Raw genomic sequence first — 22,367 nt, forward strand, 5'->3', positions numbered from 1 at the left:
TCTTCCTTTCCTCCACCATGAGAAACCAGAAGAAAAAATAAACAGGAATTATTGTCAACATAGTGCCAGAAAGACTTCAAGTTTGGGTCTCTGGGAATATTAATAATTTTCCTGTGAAGCCTGCTAAGTTCCTGGACTTCTTCAGAAGGCTGGCAAGGTAAAGAGTAGCATTAGCATGCAGCAAAACTGGGATGGGACTGAAGGGTGATGGAGTACAAGGTGTTTCTTTGCCGCTGGAGGAGCTGGTGCTGCACCTCCCCTCTGCTCCTTCCTTCCTCCCAGCCGGCTCTGCTCCTCTCCCTGCCTCCATCCATGGTCTCTGTGGAGTGGAGGAGCATGGTGCCAAGTGACCCAAGGCAGGCATTAAGCCATTTCTCTCCTGGTTAACCAGAGGGTGAAGGTTCAGGCAGCCAAAAGTAACCAGGCTTCTGGAGAGGTTTGCTTAGGCCAGCAGATGGGTATCCACAGCTCAGGAGATCCTGGCAGCAGTGAAGCCAGTGGCACCTGGATGCCTTGGCAGCTCTGAAAAATATTGTTAGGCATGCACTTGTTGCAAAAAATTCAACAGCTGTTATGTAGCTTCTTCTAAGTGTGAATGTGCAGAGGAAGTGCACCATTGAGGCTGACCAGGAGTGGGAGATAGGTGGGTAAGTGCATCTAGTTTTACAGCCAGCTCCAGATTATAAATGTTGATGTTTTGTTGTCCTTAAAAGGATTGACTGTTTCTACTTTTTTTCTTTCAGCTGGGTAAACACTGGAGAGAGGCTGGCAAGAAACTTGGCATACCTGCTGTTTTGTAGGGCTTACCTTAGTTTCTGACTTTGTAGGTTTGTTTAATAATTGATATATCCTGATGGATGGTGAAGCTGGCGTGGTGTTAGGCAATGGCCCCTGAAACTTTACATGTATTTGCTGCCTATTTTGGAGCATTTCAAATGTCTTTACAAACTGGAATGATTCTTAAAGTCAGGTGATTTAATCTGTACTCAGTGAAAGATGGACTCCAGATCCTCCCACCTGGAGTCAGTGAAATAAGGCTTCAAGTGCACCCAGTAATGCCATTTATGGGCAGACAGGAGCTACTTTTAAGGGACTGCAGATGCTGATGTTTCTTTCTGTACAAATAAATCATGCAGTTGACAGCCCTGGATGGAGATAAGGCACCTTCATTTCCCGCAGGCAATTACTGGGTAGAGTTGACTTGGTATTTTCATCAAAAGAATCTTGTTAACATGCAACTGATAAAAACCCTGCTACATTTTAGCACCATTGTGGTCATTGCTGTCCTGAGGCAGATAGGTCTGGGAATGTCTTCTGATGCCATCCAGCTTTATTTTCATCAGCATGTGCTCTAAAAGGAGCATGGGTTAGGGATTGTGTTTTGATGAGCAGAAGCACAGCTCTGTTTGCTCCTTTGTGAAGGACATAACTCCAGAAGATTCTCGCTGTTCCCTCCAGCTGGACATCATTGTGGATTATTTTTACCTGGGTTTGAGTTTACTTTCAGATGAACAGGTCTTGGGAGCCACTCCTCTCTTCTCACAAGCCAAACTTCTTCCTTGATTACCTGGGATTAATTTGTCTTGGTGTGGGTGATGGATGGGAAGGTGTGTGTTGACAGCTGCAGTTGCTAATCCCAGAGGAATCCCAGGGTGACAAAAAGGAGTTGAGCACCTCTGAGCAGCATCTAGAGAGGAGCAGCTGGGGAAGCCCCCAGGGATGTGGGAGGGAAAGGACAGGTTGGCTCAACTCTGCCATTTTGGGCAAGACTGGCTTCCTTGTAGTAGTGATTGTTGGCAGCTTTCTCATTTCCTGAGATGTATTGCTTTTGTGCAAAGGCAGCTTCTGTTTCTTCCATGTTGCCTGTCCCAAGTGGGATCCATTGCTGCTGCTTTCAAGATGACGTTTTTGCCTTCTGTCTAAGTTGTTCATTCAGATGGGCTTGAAATTTGTCTTAGGGGCTCATTACCCAGAAGATGAGTCTGACTGCTAAATGGGAACATTTATATTGAGTGTTGAACCTCATGCACAGTGTTTCCAGGAACTGTCTCAAAGTGCATGCATACTCAAAGATACCTTACAAAGAAATGCATCTGTTGTAGATAATTGTTCTGCCTTGTCAGACAAATAAAAATTTGCTCATGTTTTTAGTACATTGCCATTTGCATTTTTCAGCTTTGACTCAAGCTGTAGTAGGGGAAGATGGTAGAGATCTCCTGTGCACATTCTGCAACCTGGATGAGGATTGTTGGTTCCAAGGGGAGGGAGGTGCAGTGGCTGTTTGCCACCAACCTGGGGGCTAAAAAAGTTGAACCCACATCACCCTTGCCCAGAAAAGAGCTTCCCTCTTACACAGAGAGGGGGTATGCACAAGGGCTTGTCTGCTGCTGGATTCCTGGGGCTGGCTGTTTTTTCATATCTGAAGTGAACCTGAAAGGGAGCTGAGCAGTTGCAGCCGTTTTCTGAGCTATTTTAGAAATTGGTAGTTTACTGCAAGAGGCTGCAGCTGAAGCATGAGTGACCAGCTCCACAGAGTAGTAAACAAAATACTAATATGTTTGCTGAGAGATTAGTGTGAGCATGGCTGCTGGTAAATTCTCTGAACACATCAAAGAACCTTATTGTTACATTCAGATTTTAATTCCTTATTAGTTTCAAGGAAATACATGTCCTCAGAGCAATGAGAGGAAACTTTGAACGTTTTTCTTCCTCTTGCGTTGGGTGTGGGCTTGGTACTGCCTAATTGTTAGTCTGTCCCATGCCTGTACTCCCATAGGAAGCGAGAACAAACCCATTTACATTTGTGCCATTCCTGCGTGCTTTCAAATTTTTCTTTCTCTTTTTTATTTTTAAGATCAAAGGTGACAAGAACAGTGGAGCAGAGAAGTTACAAATGATGCAGAGAACACAGATGTGAAGAGCAAAAGAGAGAGGAAGGAGCTGAGCCCAGTGCAGAGGGGGCAAGGAGAAGCAGCAGCCTAAATGCAAGTACTTGAATGTGGAAATGATGGGTTCCAGGGTGCTTAACAGGCATTTAATGTGGTGCTTTAATCTGCACCTAGTGCCAGTTGGTTAATGTTTTTAAAATTTTCTGCCTCAGGTTCAAGACTTTGGACTCTTATGTCAATAATTTACAGCTCTAAACAGGGAAGTGGCATTGAGGTTATGTGTGCATGTGTGTGAGAGAGACAGAGAGAGAGCGAGAAAAGAAGTCAGTTTGAGTCTTAACTGGATAATAAAAGGTGGCATAGTGTAGTTGAGGGGTGTGTGAAGAACTCACTTCATAGCTGAGCAGCACTGAAATGTAAAATAACAGCTAAAAATCAGTGAGTGGATTGATCAGAGAAAGCTGGAGGGAGGGGGTCAAACTACTCAGCTAGAATCAAAGTGGTATGCTAAATTGCTGTGATGTAAAATATACCTTTATTAATTCCAGTCAAGTTCATGGGACTGAAACTGCCATTTGAAAGCCCTTTCATTAGCAGAAGCATTATTTTAGCTAGTACAATGATGCCTCCTGCATGTGTTATTTTTTTCATTACATATTTTTATCTTGGCAAAATAAGGTCTGCAAATGCAGGTATGTGGACTGAAAAGAGGTGTCTCCAAGAGTGTAAGTGTTTTTCTTTGTGACTTCTGGTATCCCACCTGTATCAGCAGACAAACTTTTGCTGATATTCTATGTCATCTTCAGATGAAGCTTTTCCTAATACAAGTGTACCATAAGAATATTTTCTGCCATAAAGGAGACTTCATCTCAGTTGCTTTTAGGGGAGGCTCACACACAGAGCTACAATAATGTTTATATTTACCATCTTTTAGTGCCTGCAAAGCTGTAATAAGTGTAGTGTGCAGAGGTGGGGGAGCTGCCTGGGAGTTCTGCCTGGCAAACAAGTAACCTTGTCCCTTGTTCCCTGCAGCTCCTTCCCAGGTGGGTGACAATGCCTGTCGAAAGGATGCGGATGCGGCCCTGGCTGGAAGAACAAATCAACTCCAACAGAATACCGGGGCTGAAATGGCTAAATAAGGTAAGGGGGAGTGCATGCATGTGCTGAAGGGGAACTTGATAGCAGTGGCTGAGGTCTGCATAGGTAAATGAGCTCATTCCTGGTTTTCAAAAGGGTGACGGGGAGGATGGGCAAAGCTGAATGCTTCCTGCTGAACCTGTTCCTCCAGTCTCGCCTGCCAGATCTGAAGCGTCCTGCTTTGGCCTGGTGGATTTGTGGCTCATTTAAAAGCATTTTCCAACTCTTTGTTGTTGAAGTGAGTGTTTCTGTAGACTCTGCTTGGACTTTATTTTTAACCTGGGAACACATTGTTCAACAAGTAGCATCAGAGGGATGTGTTCAAAATACTCTTCTGTGTTAGACTCTGAGTTGAATTAACAATCTGCTGTTTCAGATTTGTGTGGCTTCTCTGACACTTCTCAACTCGAGAGAAAATAGGGTGACTTTTCCCCTGTCTGACTCAAACCTAATATCTCTGGTCCTGAGCTCTTACTAAGTGCTCAAGACACTTTGAGAGTGCAATCAAGAACTCAAAAATGTCAGTGCCCAATTTGAATTTATTATGATTGGTTGAGTAATATCTAGGAGTGTATTTGAGACTTTGAATAGTAATGAATTGTGGAAATGTGGCATGCTTTCTGCACTGTGCAGGAGAGTAATTCACCACTCTGAAAAGCATGAAGCTGTTTTTGCTGCAGAGGCTACTTTATTATCAGAATGGGTGGAAATGCACAAAATCAGGGGCAGAAACATAGGAACTGCCTGTCTGGTTAAGTGACTAGGACAAATAGTCTGGTATCCTCTCTATAGCAGTAGTAGCTGTGGTACTCAGGTGCTCATTTTTAAAGCTGAAGAATGACAATTGAAATTGCTACCTTTTCTTTCATCTTTCAAAGCTAGAAATGCTCATTACTGAAATGATAAGGAGTGCTTTAAATTTCATCTATGAACCTTGTTTCTCAGTAATTTCCTGCATCAGTGAGTCTCATGCTGTGGCTGGGTAAATAAATATTGCTTTATCCGTTCCCTAGTTAGCTGCACTGTGAATTTGAGTAGGTCCTTGATCTTGCATAATGGGGTCATAGCTGAAGAGGAGACAGGTTTTTGCTGTTGTCTTTGTAATTTGAGTGCCATGTTCGGGTCCTTCTCCTTGAATATCTCTATTTTGGTGTAAAGTTTCCTACTGACAGTCTGTGTCTGCTGTCCTTTGCTGGGTGTTCTTGCCTAATCCTGAAATAATTTCTCTGCCTTGAGGTTTATTAAACTCTGATTCTCCACTTCTACCCTCTGATTTGGCATCATCCTGGATTGTCTTTACTATGCTCAACAAGAATATTGCACTCTTGAGCATTTCTGTTAAAAAATATTTGCACATTCATTCCAACAACGGATCATTAAACCAAAAATATTTCTATTTTTGCTTTAAATCCTGACCATAAACAAAGCTATGCATGGAATCAATGAAGTGTCACGTGTATAACAGCCTGTTCTATACTCACAGAATCAACTTCATAGGCTGTAGTATTTTAATCAGAGTTTGGTAAAGGATAGTTCACAGTTTAGATAAGAAGGTGTGTCAGATAATCAAGAGAATGAAACTCATGTGTGTGCACAGCTTTTAAGGAAATAAGGTTTAAATATGAAAGAAATTATTACCATTCTGGGTTGTCATTGGCTGTCTGTTCTTGGGGACTTTTTCTGAACTGAAGAAAGAATTAAACCTCTCTCAATTAGAAATGACAAATCAGGTACAGGTGACACATAATTCTTTCCCCTACTGTCAGTTCATCATTATACCTCCAGAACAAGCCCCTCCTTACAGGGCTTAAAGCATAAATACTTATGGACCTCTTTGGTGAAATTGTTATCCTTCTGAGTGGCATGAAGGAGGAAGGGAATTTCTTTACTTTCCCAGAGAGACAAAGCTGGGAGCTGTGAATGAAACAACATTGTTCAGCAGAAGGGATGTGAGGAGGGGGAGTGTGAGAGGTCAGTGTTCCTCTGAACACTGGAAACAGAAACACCTGAGCTGTCACAAAGTATGTAACAGAATAAAATGTGTATTATAAAATTGTAATACACATAGCTTCTGTGATTCTGTAATTTGTGTTATAATTTCATATAATTATTGTGCTTCAATACATCTGGGATTGGGAAGAACTTTCTGTAATGAGCAGAAGCACTGTAATGACCACTTAGACTGCTGTTGAGTGTCCTTGCAGATTCTTTTGAAGCAGTGAGTACAGTTGATGATGACAGGATGCTATGTCTGGAGTCTTGTTCAGTCTGCTAGGTTTTGAATTATCATATGATCTATTTTAATCTGATCTATTCTTAAAGTTCTTGTTGATAGAAACTGCTTTCTGTTGAAGTGATGATTTTTTTCCCATGCTTATTATAGTCTATGAAGAGTAAAGGCAGGGAAGCTTATTCTAGGTCTGATGAATGCAGTAGTGTTGTGGACCCCAAACAGTGGCTTTGAGGCTTTCTTTTGACTGCTTTGAGTTGGGGAAAGAAGTATCTGTGTTAATGATTTACTTGTACGTAGAGGGAAGAGTAAAGAGGCAAAAGACACGTGACAGAAGTGATGTAACTGCATTAAGAGGAATATTGAGTGTGAGGTCTTGAGGGGAATGAGGAACATGTTAAGTAATTGTTTGCACCAAATTAAAGATGAAGCCAAGCAAGAAGGGAAAAATGAAATTCTGAACAAGCAAATATGACAGAAAGGATTAAAGACGAGTTGAAGGACAAGAGGCAGGCTCAGAAGAAGAAAAGATCACATGGAAGGAAGGGAAATAAACCTAGCCTTGGCATGAGTGAAATATTAACCAGACAGTCAGGAAAGAAAAGTGGTTGTTGGGGGAAGGGGAAAGGGTGAAGGATTCATCTCACCCAGCCAGATATCTACAATGCAGTCATTTAAGTAAGAGCTGCCTGTCTAGAGTTGTATGCAGTCAGTAGAGAGAAATAAGTTCTTTTAGGGTGAAATTCAGGCAGCATAGCTCAGGTGGCTGCTGCAGGAGGAGGGTGCATTTTGCCCTGGAAGTACTTTTCTCTTCAGAGACTGATAATTGGATGTGAACCTGCAGTGACAGTTTATAGTGCAAGATGTCTGCATGTGAAGCCAGATAAGTATTCTTCCCAACAGGGGAGGAAAAAACAAGTGTTGTGGAACAAGCTCAGTTTGTATGGCTTTGCAGAAAACAGCATGAAGAGTTCTGAAGCAGCCAGGACAAAGGAATTCATTACCATGTTGTCTGACATAAAAGCACATCTGATCCAGCATCCTTCTGGCCCAGTATCCTGTGTGCTAAGTGCTTGTGGAAGGAGTGTAGGAAACACGTTATTCAAGCTCTGAAAATCACTGGGCCCCCAGAGCTGGAGCTACATGCTAAAACTATCATCTTTAATAGTTGCCAGGGATCTTCCATGATCCTTGAGGAATGATTATACTGACACCATGTAAGGCATGCCCTGATTTAGCTGTGTGTTAAAAAACCAAATTTTTAAAAAACCTTCCTTTGCATTTCTTTAAGTGCACTTTTCTTTGGTCTAAAGTTTCTGAACTAAAATGTGTTTAGGTATCTTCAATGCACTTCTTCATGAGTGTCACTTCACATGAATGTCTGTTTTTTTTATCCTCACTGGAGAGATGTCTACTGCTGATATATTCTTTTTCTTGGCATACAAATTTGTAAGATCTCTTTTCTTTACCATACTAGTATTTATTGGCTGAATTCTAAATCCTTGATTTTGCTCTGTTCCTATGCTTGTTTTGTTTCAGATCTATTTTTGCTAACCATAAAAGTGTCTGTGCTGACAAAACTACCCTTTGTATGAAAGCTTAGAAATATGTAGCACTGCATGTTTGTTCCATGTGTCAGCTCGGAAAGCTGCCAGGCTCGTCTTCCATGGAGTGGCTTCTGAGTATTTCATACACTTGGACTCTGTTCTGCTTTGGTGATGCCAGTGGATATTTTCCTGCTGATTTCAGTGATACTAGAAGAGAGCAAAACACTTGGAGATGCTGAAACTGTGCTTATAAATTAGTGACTTAAAATCATCAGAAGATTCCTCAAGTCTGTCAGTGTTGGCATTTCCTGTTTGTTTTCCCTTCCAGGAGAAGAAGATTTTTCAGATTCCCTGGATGCATGCCGCAAGACATGGTTGGGATGTTGAAAAAGATGCTCCCTTATTTAGAAACTGGGCAATTCACACAGGTATTGGAACTCTCTTTTTACAGGACAGATTTTCACATTGTTTTCCCTTTTAAAGTTACATTTTCCTTCTTTCTTGTCTTTGCTTTTACTAACACAGAGAGTGAACTTAAGTTTCCAGATTTGTGGGAGGCTAAGTGTTTTTTCAAGGCCTATGATACTCTCTAGCTTAATTGAAGTGCCATAACTCATTTGCATTGAGGAACACAGTAAAGCTTAATTGATTTAAATGTTAGCAATTGGGTTCAAAACTGTCAGGAGTAGAGCACAGTCAGCACTTTGTAGACATAGGCCCTTAGGCTTTTTATGCCTTTCTATGGATTTGAACCTGATATAATAAAGGTAAATGCTGTGCAAGCTTTTCCATGTTGTTATGGAGTCACATCAGATCTGCAATGCCCTGGGTCTTTCTTGAGCACAAACCATTCATCATCTGTTCTAGAAATGTGCATGAGAATGAGATCACAGCACTCTCTTGCAACCTCAGCTATTGTTAGAATGCTTGCCATGGGAACCAAAGGCTGATACCTTGAAGCTAACCTGTGCTGTTATTAATTTGCCTCAAATCTTGAATCACATGTCATATGTGCCTAACTTTTCTTTTCTTGCTCAGGGAAATACCAGTCAGGAGTAGATAAACCTGATCCAAAGACATGGAAGGCAAACTTCCGCTGCGCTATGAACTCCCTGCCTGACATAGAAGAAGTGAAGGACAAAAGCATAAAGAAAGGAAACAATGCCTTCAGGGTGTACCGGATGCTGCCCTTATCTGAAAGACCTTCCAAAAAAGGTACAGGGGAGAGCTTGTCAACATGAAATGCTCTTGAGGGCATTGTGTTGAGAAAAACACCTACTGCAGGTAGCTCAGTATGCAACAAGCCACCAATGCAAGCTGCACATGGTGCCCTGGCTGGCTGGGAAATGACTGGAACTCAGGAACACCTGTATGAAAAATGGGCTGCATTCAGAAGAGAGGATCAATGAGATGTGATACCCCCAAGCTGTTGATATTTGTCTGTTAAAGCTGCTGGAGTTGTGTTCAGAATTTAGTCCTGGGTCTCCTTCAGTCAAGGAATGTGATTAGAGTGTATTAGAGCTCAACACATTGAACTCAGTAGGGGTCATTCAGAATATGGTGGCAGACATTTTGGTATCTTTTTTCAAGCAAGGGTACAATTAAACTGGCTCTGTCTTCAGAGCAGTACACTCACTCAGAGCACTAAACCACAAAACCACATTGTTAGTTACAAAGACCATGGAAAACCAACCCACAGAGCACAATAATGGTGAAATGGGAAATCATCTGAATCCCCAAATTTAGGAATTAAATCTCCTGCCTGCCAGGAGAAGGCCTAACCACCAGGTCAATCTCATGAGTATTTGGTTTCTTTCAAAGTAGAAATATTGCTGCTTGATTTAGGTCTCATTAGCTTTCATATGGCTTCCTTACTGGTTTATGCAGTAGAACAATGATTTCCTTAGTCCTCTGGTATCCTCTGTTGTCTAGAATTTTGGATTAAAAGATAACCTGCAAACCAGACACAAGGTGTTCGTCTAAATTCCAATTCAGTTCACCTGTAGCTACAGTTTGCTACTTCCTTAGATTGAGAAGTGAAAGGCAGATTTTCAGTTTAAAGTCAGTGTGACTGGAAATTATGAACCATGGCATTTTTGGGGCAGAATCATTCTGTGAAAGGAAGATCAATGTGCAAAAGGTAGAACATTTATCTTGAAACTGTTTCCAGTCTCTTGTCAATAGTGTATTTTGTATGTTTAAACACATTCCCCTGGACCATAACATGTCTCTTGGCAGTAGATTCCTGAAGGAGCTACAAAAGTTCATCTTTAAAGCTGGGATTCTGGGAACAGGGGCTGTAGCAGGAGAAGATTCTGCAGAAAGTCCAGTTACTGTAAAACCCTGAGATAGTTTGGACCTCACATATATTTTCACATGCCCTTTTTTGTGTCATGTGGCTAAACATTTGTGGGAGCAAAAGAATCTGGCTGCAAACGTTTCTAATTGCCTGTGGTATCATGTAGTAGAGATGGGAGAAGCTCCTGGGACACATCTGTGCTGACACTGGGGCACAGCTGAGCTTGCACCAGCAAGTCTGAGCTTCTGCATCAGATCAGAGCAGGGGCAGCAGCACTAGGGTCTGCCAAGGTGCATGACATTTTGTGAAGGTCACATGCAGTATGGTTTTTGGGATTCCCAAGCCCATCATGATTGCATACACCACTCTTGCATGAATTGTATTTCCTTACCAGGTTGCAACTATTTACAAAAATATTGGTTGAAGTTTATTGTGATCTCTTTTCACATTAAATCAATTAACAATCTCTCTTTTCCTGTAGCTACAGAGAGAGCATCAGAAATGTGATGAGGCATATATTTTGATTTTTTTTCCCTTTAAGAATATTTTTCTCCCCCCCCCCTTTTTAAACAGGTCTTGTGTTTTAATTTGTCATTCTTCCATATTTTCACTTTGATTTTTTGAATGCAGTTGCTTTCCTTGGTCCCATAGTGGTTCTCTTTTGTAGCCTTTTAAAAAAGAAACACAAAGCCAGCAATTCAAGGTGAATTTTTTGCTGCCCAGGCCTTAAGAGAAGGGTAAAATTAGGCAAAATGTGTTCTCCCTTAACTAGGAAGTCCTGCTATTTTGTGGCTCATTTTGGGGCTATTTGTTGGTGAATATAGAAAGTGTGAAGGATAACTCATGGCACACAGGACTTTATGAAATCTCCCTTCTGTTGTTGCAGGAAAAAAGACGAAATCTGAGAAGGATGACAAATTCAAACAGATTAAGGTAAGAAGTGTCTGTTTAATGGTGCAAGAGCTTGTGAATACAATCTGTTGCAGATATTTTTTAACAGCCCCAACAGTATATTGTGGTGGGTTCTTGCAAATGCTTGTGGTTTGGTTAAGTAACTACAGTTACCCGGGATGTTTGGGGCTGTTTTTTTTGAAATGTGAAGGCTGTTAAAGCCGTCACTTACGTCATCAATGGACACAGCCCTTGTGTTACAATGCCTGGAGGTTGGAAAACTGGCAGTCTCAGCAATACATTTGCCATTTGTTTGTCTCTGTAAGGAGAAATACAGTAATTAGGGAAGGAATGCTTCTGAACAATAGAGCTACCTTTTGGAGCAATTAATTTCTGTGTGTAAAGCACTGGAAATGCATTTTCATTTAGGCAAGGGTCAGAGCTGCATCTTGTGCTCGTGTTTTGTCAGTTAGAAGGCCTCAGCTGTAAAGCTCTTCAGTTGCAGCCTGAGATTTCTGCTCGTGCTGAGCGTGGGCCCAGACTGATGTCTGCCCTCCCTGTGAGGCCTGGTGTTTCCTAGCTTTCACACCTCTGCCAAGGGCCTCTGAAAGGTGGTCAGTATTACACAGCAGCAGGAGCTAGCCCACCTTCAAATTTTTAACAGAAAGCAAATCTCAGAGATTTCAGACTCTCAGCTTTCAGTAAAATTGGTGTCCTTGGGCTGTGTGTAGCAGCTGTGTCTACAGTGCAAGGGCAGCTTGGTCCCCTGCTGCTCACCTGTGAAGGGCTGTGCCACCCATGCCTGGGTTCAGGTTCTGCAGGCTCTGGCCAGGAGATTCTCTGGGCCATGTGAGCTCAGAAATGTGGGGAAAAGTCCTCCACTGAAAGGGTTTGGACAGCAGGTGCTGCCACAGCAGTTGTGACTTGTGCACTTACACGTCAGAATGCTATGACTTTTAAATTGTCATAAAAGAACCACTTTGTAACTATCCTGTTCCTGTGTGGCTCTTACAGCCACATGTGCTTGTTATCAAGTGACTCTGATGGTAGCTGATGTTCAGAGGGAGGCAGTAAAACTGCTTTGGTCAGAGCAGAGCAGTGTGCCAGCACATACACCCACCTACCTGTGATACCTCCTGCTAGTTCTTGTGCTCTGAGCTGGAGCCAGGTAGTATTCCTGTCTGTTCCCCCATTCTGACAGAAGTGTGCAGTGGCTAGTTTGGATTTGAAGAGCTGCTCTTCCTGTACTCAGCCACTCTTAGGCTGACTGGTGGATGTTGAAGGCTCTTGTAGTGAAGAAGGGTGGTAGGTGAATTAAAGCAAATGCACATTTCTGAGCATGAAAGCTTCTTATAATTGCTTTGCTTGGTGATGAGAATTCCTGAGATCCAAGTTGTATGTTTTGAATTGAATGCCTTACAGTTATCCTGAAATTTTTTTTTAGTGGAGCCCAGTGGGAGGTTACTCCACACTTTGCCTGGTAACTGCAGTGGGGTGATAGCAGCAAAGGGAGAAGCTGAGAATCTGAGCACAGATCTGCAAAGGGACTTCAGCATAGCAAGAGCCTTGCAGTGAGCTTCCCATTGTTGCCACTGCTGGACCCTGTGGGCACCCACAGAAATTGCTGGTGGGCTGAGCTTGAGCATGGTACTCAGGGCAGTCACTGCTTATCCCTGTGCCTGTGAGAGTGTTGGGCCTTACCAAATCCCTGCTCCACCTTAGCAAAGGGGCAACCAAATCTCCTGCCCCACAGGCAGATCTCCTGTCACCAGGCTTTTGGGCAAACAGAGTCTGTCATTGCAATTCATTAAATTCTTTTAAAATGATTTCTCGATAATGGGAAGGAAACGGAAATGTCAGAGCAGCCCAGATAAAACCAGTCTCTTTTGAAACAAAGAACTGAACTGAGACTTAATTTCTACCTTATCCTAGATGTATCCTTTAGACCATGCAGTTCCACATTGAGAGTTATTTTTAAAATACTAGTGACAGCTTTCTCCATGCATTTGGCTTAGGGTAGACATCTGAACACTCAAAATTTAGGTGATTTAACACCAACTGTGCCAGTATCCGCGTCTCTTTGTGGATCTGGCACCATCACCTGAGTTCTAAGATGCATATTTGTTTCTGAAGCTTGAAAGGGGCTACTAAATAAACTTGTCAGTAATCAAGCCTCAGTAAAGTTGAGCAAGTGCTGCCTGCACAGTGTTTCCGTGGGGGCTGCTGAGTTTGCTGTGAATTAAAGCAAACAGCACCAGATACTCAGGGCTCCAGAGTGCAGCCCTAACCTATCTTTGCAGTTGTGACCCTCAATGGATCAATAGCAGCTAATTTTATCTTTTCAAGCTCTCCAAGTCTTTGACCTGTAGGGCAGCAGAACTGGTGCATCTCATCAAAGACCTAGTTGCCATTAACATTTAACTCTCCACCTTTCTGATGTGCCAAGAATGCTGTGACAGGGTGCTGTTTGCCTTGCTTTAGTGTCGGGGGAGGTGCTTGTGTGGAAGTGACCATTCTTTTTGAGTAGATCACCATCACAGCATGTGACATCCAGGAAAAAACCTACCACAGTGCCCCCAGTATTTTGTCCCAAGGATAACAGTTCAGCAGTACTGGGATGGGCTGGCACTGCAGGTCCTGAGGCATACCTTTGCCTGCCTTTGCTGAAATGCTTTAGAGCAGTGAAAATGAGCACGGTGTGGACAGCTCTGTGAGTCCTCTCTGTGAGTCCTCAGCAAGCAGGGGACAACTTGCAGCCTTGCAGGGCTGGTAGAGTAAGAACAGAAGACTTTAGACATTGTAACCAATAAACCTGTGAGAGAGTCAATAGTGGGGAGGAAGTTGCACGTGTAGAATAATCCTTTTAAAGAAATCCTGAGTTAATGGAATTAATTTTTTGGTGTCTACCCTGAAGGGATTTTTTTTAGATTCCCACTTGAGTGTATCAGGCTTACAGAGAGGCATCTTGTGGAAAAAACTCAGTCTGTGTAGAACAGGTGGTGTTTTCCAAATGCTGTTGCCCTGTGGTAATGTTTATGATGTGATCTAAAAGGCTGTATTTAGTGTAAACACTTTGGTTTGCTTTCAGGCTTGCTGTAGAGAAAAATTAAGGCTAGAATTTAGTAATTGCTGTACAGAAACTAAGACTTCCTTTTAGAGAGTGCAAAGAGAGCATATTTGGAAGGGACTGAGGATGAATATTAAATAGAGTACTGTTTTAAAGCAATGTTTCTTCCTTGTTTGTTTCAAATGTTAATCTCTTGTAGTAAATAGCTTGCTGCTTCCTTGCTCTCTGAGGGCTTACTCTAAATTTGAAGATTAAAAATAGCTTTCCTTTCAAAGCACAAGATTTGGAAATGAATTAGTCCCAGTCTTCTCCTCAGAGAAATATTTGTTCTAAGACAGTGTCCTGCAGAGAGCAGGGGGTATATGGCAGGCAGAAGTGATGGGATTTATTACCATCTCAGAACAAAGAGATAAGCTATCTCCTAAAATAAAGTAGTCCTGACCCAACTGTACTGTTTTCCTTCCAGCAAGAGCCAGTTGAATCATCTTTTGGGATGAATGGGCTAAATGCTGTCACTTCTGACTATTTCCTGTCCTCCAGTATAAAAAATGAAGTTGACAGTACAGTGAACTTTGTAGGTAAGTACCCCTATGCTTTTTTACATACTAAGCACACAGATGACTTCAAAAACCCTTCTCGTCTGCCAGACTTATCTTTCCATCAGCATTTTGCACTTCAGGGAATGCCACAGTTGCAGTCAGGTAGACCCATTTCTCAGCAGCCTAGGCCATGCAAGATTGTGGTTGCAGGCCAGCCCCACCATTTGCAGAGACAGTGAGCAGTACTGTGCCACTGGGAGGGTTCCCTTGAGAGTAAAGCACTTCCAGGCACTCTTAGCTGGCTTCTCATGGTGGGGACTTATCCCAGAAGATAGTCCTGAGCCATGAAGAGGCTGTAACCAATGTCACATGGAAGTTAAATTGCAATCAGATGGCAGTTTCCCATTGCTTAAAGCAGATGTTTGTATAGAATACCATTTTATTTGGGTGTTCAAACCAGCAGGCAAAATGTAGAAACTTGGTTCTTTTCACTGACACCTCAGTAGCAGAGATAGTTCTTAACACCACTGAGCTAACAAAAAGGATCATCAAAGGCTGCATTTAGAAACCAGTACATTAGAAATTAGCTGTCATCTCAGCATGTGAATAATTGGTCCTCACTAGAATAATTGGACTGGGCTTTTGACAGCTCTTTTTTGGCCAAGGTTGTCATTGCAGCAAGAGCTCCTAACAGTATGACCCGCATACCATTTTGTCTAGAATTCCATTTTTAAATATGACAAATATGTTAGTATTCTGCTTGGAAAGACGGCAGAAATCATGTGCAGTGACTATTTTTGATCCCCATTTCTTAGGTCACAGGGCTTTGCATAGTCATTCCCCTGAAGTACTTGTGTGGCTGAGGAGTTTGTGAGTAGTTTTGCTCTCTTTATGGCAGTTCATTTAAGCAGCTGTTGCTTTGTAAGAGTATTAGAACATGCTCATAGCTTGAAGGAGTAGCACCATAGTGCTATTAGTGCTTCCTGATCGCTGACTGAGGATCAGGTAGGAAACTGTCACCCAGTGTTGTTTGATTATTGAGATGTGAGCTGTGCTGCTTATCCAGACTGGAGAAAGAAGCTGTTATTTAGGATTGCAGGAAGGATTTTAATGTAAACAGAGAGGAAAAGGTAAAATAGAATTGTTCTGCAGAAAGACAGGAAATCAGCCAGAGTGGATGAAAGGCAAACAGCACCTGCAGAGTTTCTGCCATAGGTACGGCTCACTGGAAACTGTGGCATATTTCTCAAGTGAGCAGTAGTTTTTGCTGTGCATTTTATCTCTCAGGGTGGGTAAGAATTTGTCAGGTATTGAGGAAAGAGATAAAACAGTGCAGATGGCCTGCTCATTCCCTGAGTGGCTTGCGCAATATCAGTCTCTCCCAGATAAAAAATTAACTGTGTGTGCTCTTGCACCACTCTCACCACACTCAATAAAAGCTGATTGTTTCGGAACCAGGAAAGGTGAAATAAAGGTGAAACAAAATATCTGAAACATAATTATACTAATTGTAGTCACCAACTTTTAAAAACTCTATCCAGTATGTATGTAATTTTCTTTATGCTGGCTTTGTTTCTTAAAATACACATCTAAGTTTTGAAGATTTTCCAGTGGTAACCTGGCACTTCACAAAGCAAACTAATATGCAGCTTTTCCCTGGGAAAAGTACCTGTCACTTTTCTTTTTCAAAAAGCCCTGTCTAAAGATAGAACGTCATAGCGGATTGTGTGTATAAACATGTGCATTCATGTTTATTTATCTCAGTTCATTAAGGAATAGATGCTATCTTTTGACTTTTTCAAATTTAATAATTAGTATATTCAGGTTACTTAACTGAAAACTTGCAAGATCTGTTGTATTTCATTGCCTACGTGTTTTTCCCCTCATGGGTCAAGAAAAAGAATGGACTGTTTGAACAACACAGTGTTGTGTTTGTACAGAATTTAGCCTTTTGTTCCTTGTGAAGCTTTATGTTCAGTGAAAGAATATCTATAGTCTTTCTCTTGGGTAACCATGGTTTCAGGTTAGCCATCCTCTGAGATGGCTCCATCCCTGTGCATTCTTCTGATCTAACTCGTTGGCTTTCAGTTCTGTGCTGGATTAATGCATTTGTCATGTGTTCATACAGCTGGGATTAAAGGAGGAGTTGTACAAGACAGGAAATTCTGTCAAGCAGCTTCAGACAAATGGGATTCTGGCTTTTACCATACTTTTGCTTTGCTCGGTAACTTCTTGGTACCTTGGTTTGTCAACCTTTTGCAAAAGGTTATAGTGTAGAACAACTAATATCTGCAAAGCATTTCAGGACACTTGGAAAGCAATCCATGGTTGCTTCACTTTGTAGAAATAAGTAACACTCCTTTGATATTAAATTTCATGTGCTCTTTTGGTATTAAATATCATGTGCCTGGGGGAATAGGAAACCCCTCAGTTAATAACTAACCAAACTGTAGCTTTCTGTCACAAACTGTGGGGATTGTACAAATTTGTTTTCTGCATACCATCGATAGCATTGTGAGGGTCAGTGACAGCAGCCATCTAACTGGAGCAGAAATTTACCATAGATTCATGTCATATGTACATCAGAGTCCCACAGTGTTTTGCTTGACCCCATGGCAAGGTTTTCACATGCTGGTTCTGGTCTTCTGTTGTAAAGTTTACCTTAGAGCATTCAGAGACCATGGTTTACAGCTTGCTTGTTGAGGATCACAGATTTCCTTTAGAACTCTCACTGAAACTTATATCCCCTGAAAGCAGGTGGTGGGCATGGAAAAAAGTGCTGAGACTGTTGAAGACTCAGATACCAAGCAGGCTCTTAGAGGTTCAACAGAGTTGAGATGTTATCAGTAATCAATTTTTTTGTTTCTAATCCCAAGTTGTAGGACAGCCACACCTTGATGGCAGCAGTGAGGAACAGGTGATAGTTGCCAACCCTCCTGATGTTTGTCAGGTGGTAGAGGTGACAACAGAAAGTGATGAACAGCCCCTCAGCATGAGCCAGCTGTACCCTCTACAGATCTCCCCTGTCTCATCCTATGCAGGTAAGCATCTTGGTGTTTCTTTACACTCCTTTTTCTGGAAATGTTGGGAAGACCCTGGGGGAAAGAGGGCTCTTCCAGGCTAGCTAACGAAGATTCAGAAATGTGTACCCACCTGCCTTCTGAATTGTTAATGAAACTCAAAAATGCACAGTCCTCTGCCTATTTCCTTGGGAAACAACTTGACAGATCTCAGTTTGGAAATGTGAGCTGCAGGTTTTTGCTTGTGAGTAATGGAAAAAGAGCATTAGGTATAATGCAGAGATCTTTTAAAGGGGGATTTTTGGTACAAATGACATGCCCCCTGCTTTACTAAAGATCAAAGGTCTTTTTTGCTCTCTGTTTACTCAGTGTCTAGCACAGTGTGCAGTGCTCAGGGCTGCACTGATGGTATATATGCAGATATGGAGCTGAGGGCCTGGGGGGAGTGGGTTTGTCTTGCTGCAGACTAGAAGAGCCATGCAGTGACTGATAACAAGCGATCTTTCAAGCAGCAGAGCTGTGGACATCTGGCTTCCAACGTCTGCCTGCCATCTGGATTCTCTGATACCTAAAAAGAGGATGAGATAACAGGCTTCCCCCTACTCCCTGTGAGGGTGGTTATGGTTTCCCTTTTCATCTGGCCCCTTATTTTCTTATAACTGTTAGGAAGTCTTTGGCACTCATTTATCCCTTATCCAAGTCTAACAGTGTGTTCAGAAGTTTCTAGGGGTGAACAGACACAAATGTATGTGTGGACATGCTATGTAGAGTTCCCATAATCATATAAATCTTATTTCATAGGAATGTGAAAAAAACAAATGTGACAAAGCCACATTTGAAAGTAAAAAGGTTTCAGATCCAAACTGTCCTGTCTGTTTTAACGTGGTGCTAATTTGCAAGCCTTAGGAGACTGGGTAGAAACACAAATGTCACCTTTTAAGGCAAATTTAAGTATAAATAGTTCTCCATGCATTTTATTATTTTACACATGGTTTTGCCTTTGACTTATTAGGCTGAAATTCCTTCTAGACACATTTTTATAAAGTATGTATTTAGTAATTTTTATCTTTGGGCCCTAGTGAATTGTATGATGTTCCTTTGGAATGTGTCCACTGTTAGTCTCACATATGTTGATAAACAATTATGCTTTCCAATGTGTTTAGTCTGCGATGATGAAAACATTTAGAAGACCTTTGTAAAGCATAAGGCAGTGAGATAGAAGAGTGCCTAAATTTATTAGCAGGAGGGAGACAAGGGCCTTTGAAACATCTTTCCTCTTTACAAATGCGTCTTGGAAAACTTTTCCATCTCTGCAAACATGACAATGATGCAATCTTTTATCTTCTGCTACAGGATGTAAATTCCTGAAATGCAGACAGAAGTCACTGTCTTGGTTTGGAAGTCATGGTGGTTTCTTGGACTGGAATGATAGAGAAGGGTGGTCTGGTGACCACCTTGACATGAGCAAATCATGACCTACCTGCCCTTAGGTCATTGCAATCAGCCTGCATAAGGAAAAAGATTGAAGTACTTCTGCTATCCCCTTACGCTGTCTTAGTACCTTGGTGGCCTTCAGTTGTCTTAACTTATACCTGGACCTGCTAGCCCAAAACTCAGATAAGAGTTTCATGTCACTGGCATGCTTTTGAGGCATTTCCAGGCAGCTCTTGATGATCCTGACTACTGTAGCTAGAGGCCAGTAAGAAGTGAAGTACTGCAAGGGTCTGTCCTGGGGAAAGTCTTATTTAATATATCAATGAGCAGAAGATATGTTGGAGACATGTTTGTGAGCTTCACAGGTGACACCAAATAGGGTGCACGAGTTTGTTTGAGGGCAGAGCCATCATCCAGAGAGTCCTGGAGAGATTGCAGGAATGGGTCAGCAGAAACCTTATGAAATTGAGCAATGGCACATGTGGAGTCCTGTGCATTGGAAGGAAGAGATGTTTACAGCAATAGCAGGGGCTGATGGTATGGAGAGTAGCTCTGCAGAAAGGTGGGTAGGCAGTGAGCTGAGTGCCAGACACCAGAGCACCTCAGGCACAGAGAAAGGCACCAGTTTTCAGGAGCATGGCCAGTAGGTTAGGGAAGTGATTATCCTCCTCTACTCCACGCTGGTTTCACTACTTTAAAAGTACTGCATCCAGTCTTGAGCTCCCCTGTCCAAGAAACTTACAAACAAACTGGAGCAATGCAGAGAAGGGCTATGCAGGGTATGGCCTCTCACTCTGTGAGAAGACAGAGGGACTGGGGCTTGCTCAGCCTGGAGAAGAGATGGTTTTGAGGACTTCATAGCAGCTGCCTCTACTGGAGGGATGTTCCTGAGAAGGCAGAGCCAGGGTCTTCACAGCAGTGCATGGTAATAGGATGAGAAACAGCAGGCTAAATTGAAACAAAAAATATGGTCCAGCTGAATATAAGAACAAGTATCACCTGTTTCACCACAAGGACAGTCAGGCAGTGGAGCAGGATACCCAGAAAGATTGTGCTGCCTCCATCCTCAGAAGTTTTCAAGACCTGTAGGAATAAGGCCCCAAGCAGTCCAATCTAGTCCTGTAGCTGGCCCTGCTTTGAGCAAGAGGTGGGGCTGTAGACTTCCTGAGGCCCCTTCCAACCTGAATTGTTCTATGAACCAGTGTTTTTTTAAGGATATATTTGCTCTTGAGGCTGGAGCAAGGACAGAAGTCTGTGTGTTAGAACCCTAAAATTCTAGGACACTCTTGTGACTATTTCTGCTTTGTCTTGCTGCACACAGACCTGTATAGAACCACAGGAACTTTGGCCCTGTGCTTGTGGTTTGCTCTGTCAGGTGCTACTGGCTGAAAGGCAGGAAAGAGTATGACCATAACAGCTGTGCAGGAACAGTTAGTTGAGCTCTTCTAAAACAACAACCAAAAAAAGTAGCCAGATATGTCAGCTGTCCTACATAAATCTGGTTTATTTCAAAACACCCCTGGTTCCTTTCTGAGGTAACTCAGGCAAATGACGTGAGTTACCCATGTGAGTTTTTTCATATATCCGCTGATGTCTATGAAATCCTTTTGGTTCTTATTACCCAGGCTGTTGTCAATGTTTGACACTGATTCAAACACCCTTCTTGAAAGAAATAACACCTCTAACTTTCCATGCCTGTGTGGCCAGCTTCCCTGGCTTTGCTAACTATAGTGCTATCTCTTACTCAGCATTTTGTTATGTATAAACACCAAGGATGGATTCCTTTTCAGCTGCATCACTCTGTTTTTGTTGTGACATGCTTCTTCATGTCCAGGAATATCTGTTACTTGTCTCTATGTGGATTCCTTCTATTGATTCTGTCTTCTTTGTGTGAATTAATTTTTCCTCTCCTCCCCCCAGTATGGCTTAATTAGCCAGCTTAGTCACACTGGCACATCTTTCTCTGCCTGGGCCAGTGAAGGAGAAGCCCTGCAGTGCATGGGCATTGCAGCTTGATTTAATGTTTTGGACTGCTCCTCTGCTTACTGCACACTGTGGTGGAGGCTCTGGCACAGGAGAGGTGCTGGCTTTGGAAGCAGCAGTCTGGAGTAGCTGGGCTGGACTAAAAGGACTTTGGGTACAGTTTAGATCCTGGGGGCTGAAACAGTGGTTCAGCCCATTGGCTTACAGTCTCCTGCCTAAACCTAATGCTTAGCCAGGCCTTGAGAGGATGGCAAGGTACTGCCAGTCTCTCTGAAGGTGTGCAGGGGCACAATCCATGAGGCATGATCCATGCACTCAGCACTCATGTTATGGCCAGTGCAGAGCATGAGGTTGGGCTCTGGGAAGGCAGAGTTGCAGGGGCTGTGCAAAGCAGTTTGCATGGACTGAAATGCATAACACAGAGCTGAGGGTGAAAATTGGGGCTTCAGAGCTCTCTTGCCTGCTATGATAATTCATCACCTCATTCCCTGAATTGTGTGATTTCTGTATTCCTTGGGGATGAGCCCTGTCTGTGCAGGGCTCAGGGGGTTGGAGTGCTGGTATCCTGATAGATGCCATGGGTTATCCTCCCAGGAAACAGGACACAGTGTTTCAAAACCCCACAAGCTGAAGAAAACCTGCAGCCCAGGCCTCCACTGGATTAGTCTGGGACCCAGTGGCTGTGCTGAAGGCAGCAGCCATCACTGCAGACTGAAAAGAGGGGTTTCTGCCCTGTCTCAGAGGTGTCTGAGGCACAGCAGTCTCAGCCACTCATGGGCCAGGAGCCTGACCTTAGGAGACATGTCTTCAGGCACACGCAGGCTTGAAAATACAGTACAAATTCCTGCATTTCAGGCTCTTCTGCAAGGGAGGGCTGCAGCTGCAGGAGGATGGCAGTTCCACTGGAACTGTGCTCCTGTATTTGTCCTCTGGTTCAAGTGATGAGGGTGAGGGAGGACATGAGCAGTGGGGACAGGAGGTGGGGCTGGAGACTGTGGTATTGCCACTTGCTCAAGTGACGGGTGAAGGGTTGAGAAAGGCTGGGGAGTGGTAGCAAAAGCAAAACTATACCAACTGTACCAGAGTATGTCAACAGTAATAAAGCGCCAGAAGTGACAGCAAGCCCTTGAGGTGGCAGGCTGAGATAACAGTTAATGGAACAAAACCACATTTATATCCTCTAGGATGGAGTTGTTACTGATTTTGCCAGGAGATAAAGATTTGGACAGAACTTTATCTGTTGCAGGGCCTGGAGTGGCTGTAGAGGGACAAGGGAGAGGAGGCATCCCCTGCTTGCTGGAGATTCTTCCCAGAAAGCACATATCTACTTCT

The 22,367-nt window shown here is 42.8% G+C and overlaps 1 protein-coding gene across 4 annotated transcripts in view; it reads left to right on the plus strand.

Moving 5' to 3' along the window:
• IRF2 (interferon regulatory factor 2) overlaps positions 1 to 22,367 on the plus strand; it is a 39,376-nt gene that overhangs the window by 13,994 nt on the left and 3,015 nt on the right. For all 4 annotated transcript variants that reach the window (XM_064710553.1, XM_064710551.1, XM_064710550.1 and 1 more), the window contains 7 exons: positions 2,855 to 2,984; positions 3,921 to 4,028; positions 8,131 to 8,230; positions 8,841 to 9,017; positions 10,988 to 11,034; positions 14,526 to 14,637; positions 17,475 to 17,639. In XM_064710553.1, the coding sequence (XP_064566623.1) occupies positions 3,942 to 4,028; positions 8,131 to 8,230; positions 8,841 to 9,017; positions 10,988 to 11,034; positions 14,526 to 14,637; positions 17,475 to 17,639 (688 nt within the window). In that variant the 5' untranslated portion in view covers positions 2,855 to 2,984; positions 3,921 to 3,941. The remainder of the gene's footprint in view (positions 1 to 2,854; positions 2,985 to 3,920; positions 4,029 to 8,130; positions 8,231 to 8,840; positions 9,018 to 10,987; positions 11,035 to 14,525; positions 14,638 to 17,474; positions 17,640 to 22,367) is intronic.

This window comes from Zonotrichia leucophrys, chromosome 4 (genome assembly GCF_028769735.1).
Source record: "Zonotrichia leucophrys gambelii isolate GWCS_2022_RI chromosome 4, RI_Zleu_2.0, whole genome shotgun sequence".
Taxonomy (NCBI): domain Eukaryota; kingdom Metazoa; phylum Chordata; class Aves; order Passeriformes; family Passerellidae; genus Zonotrichia; species Zonotrichia leucophrys.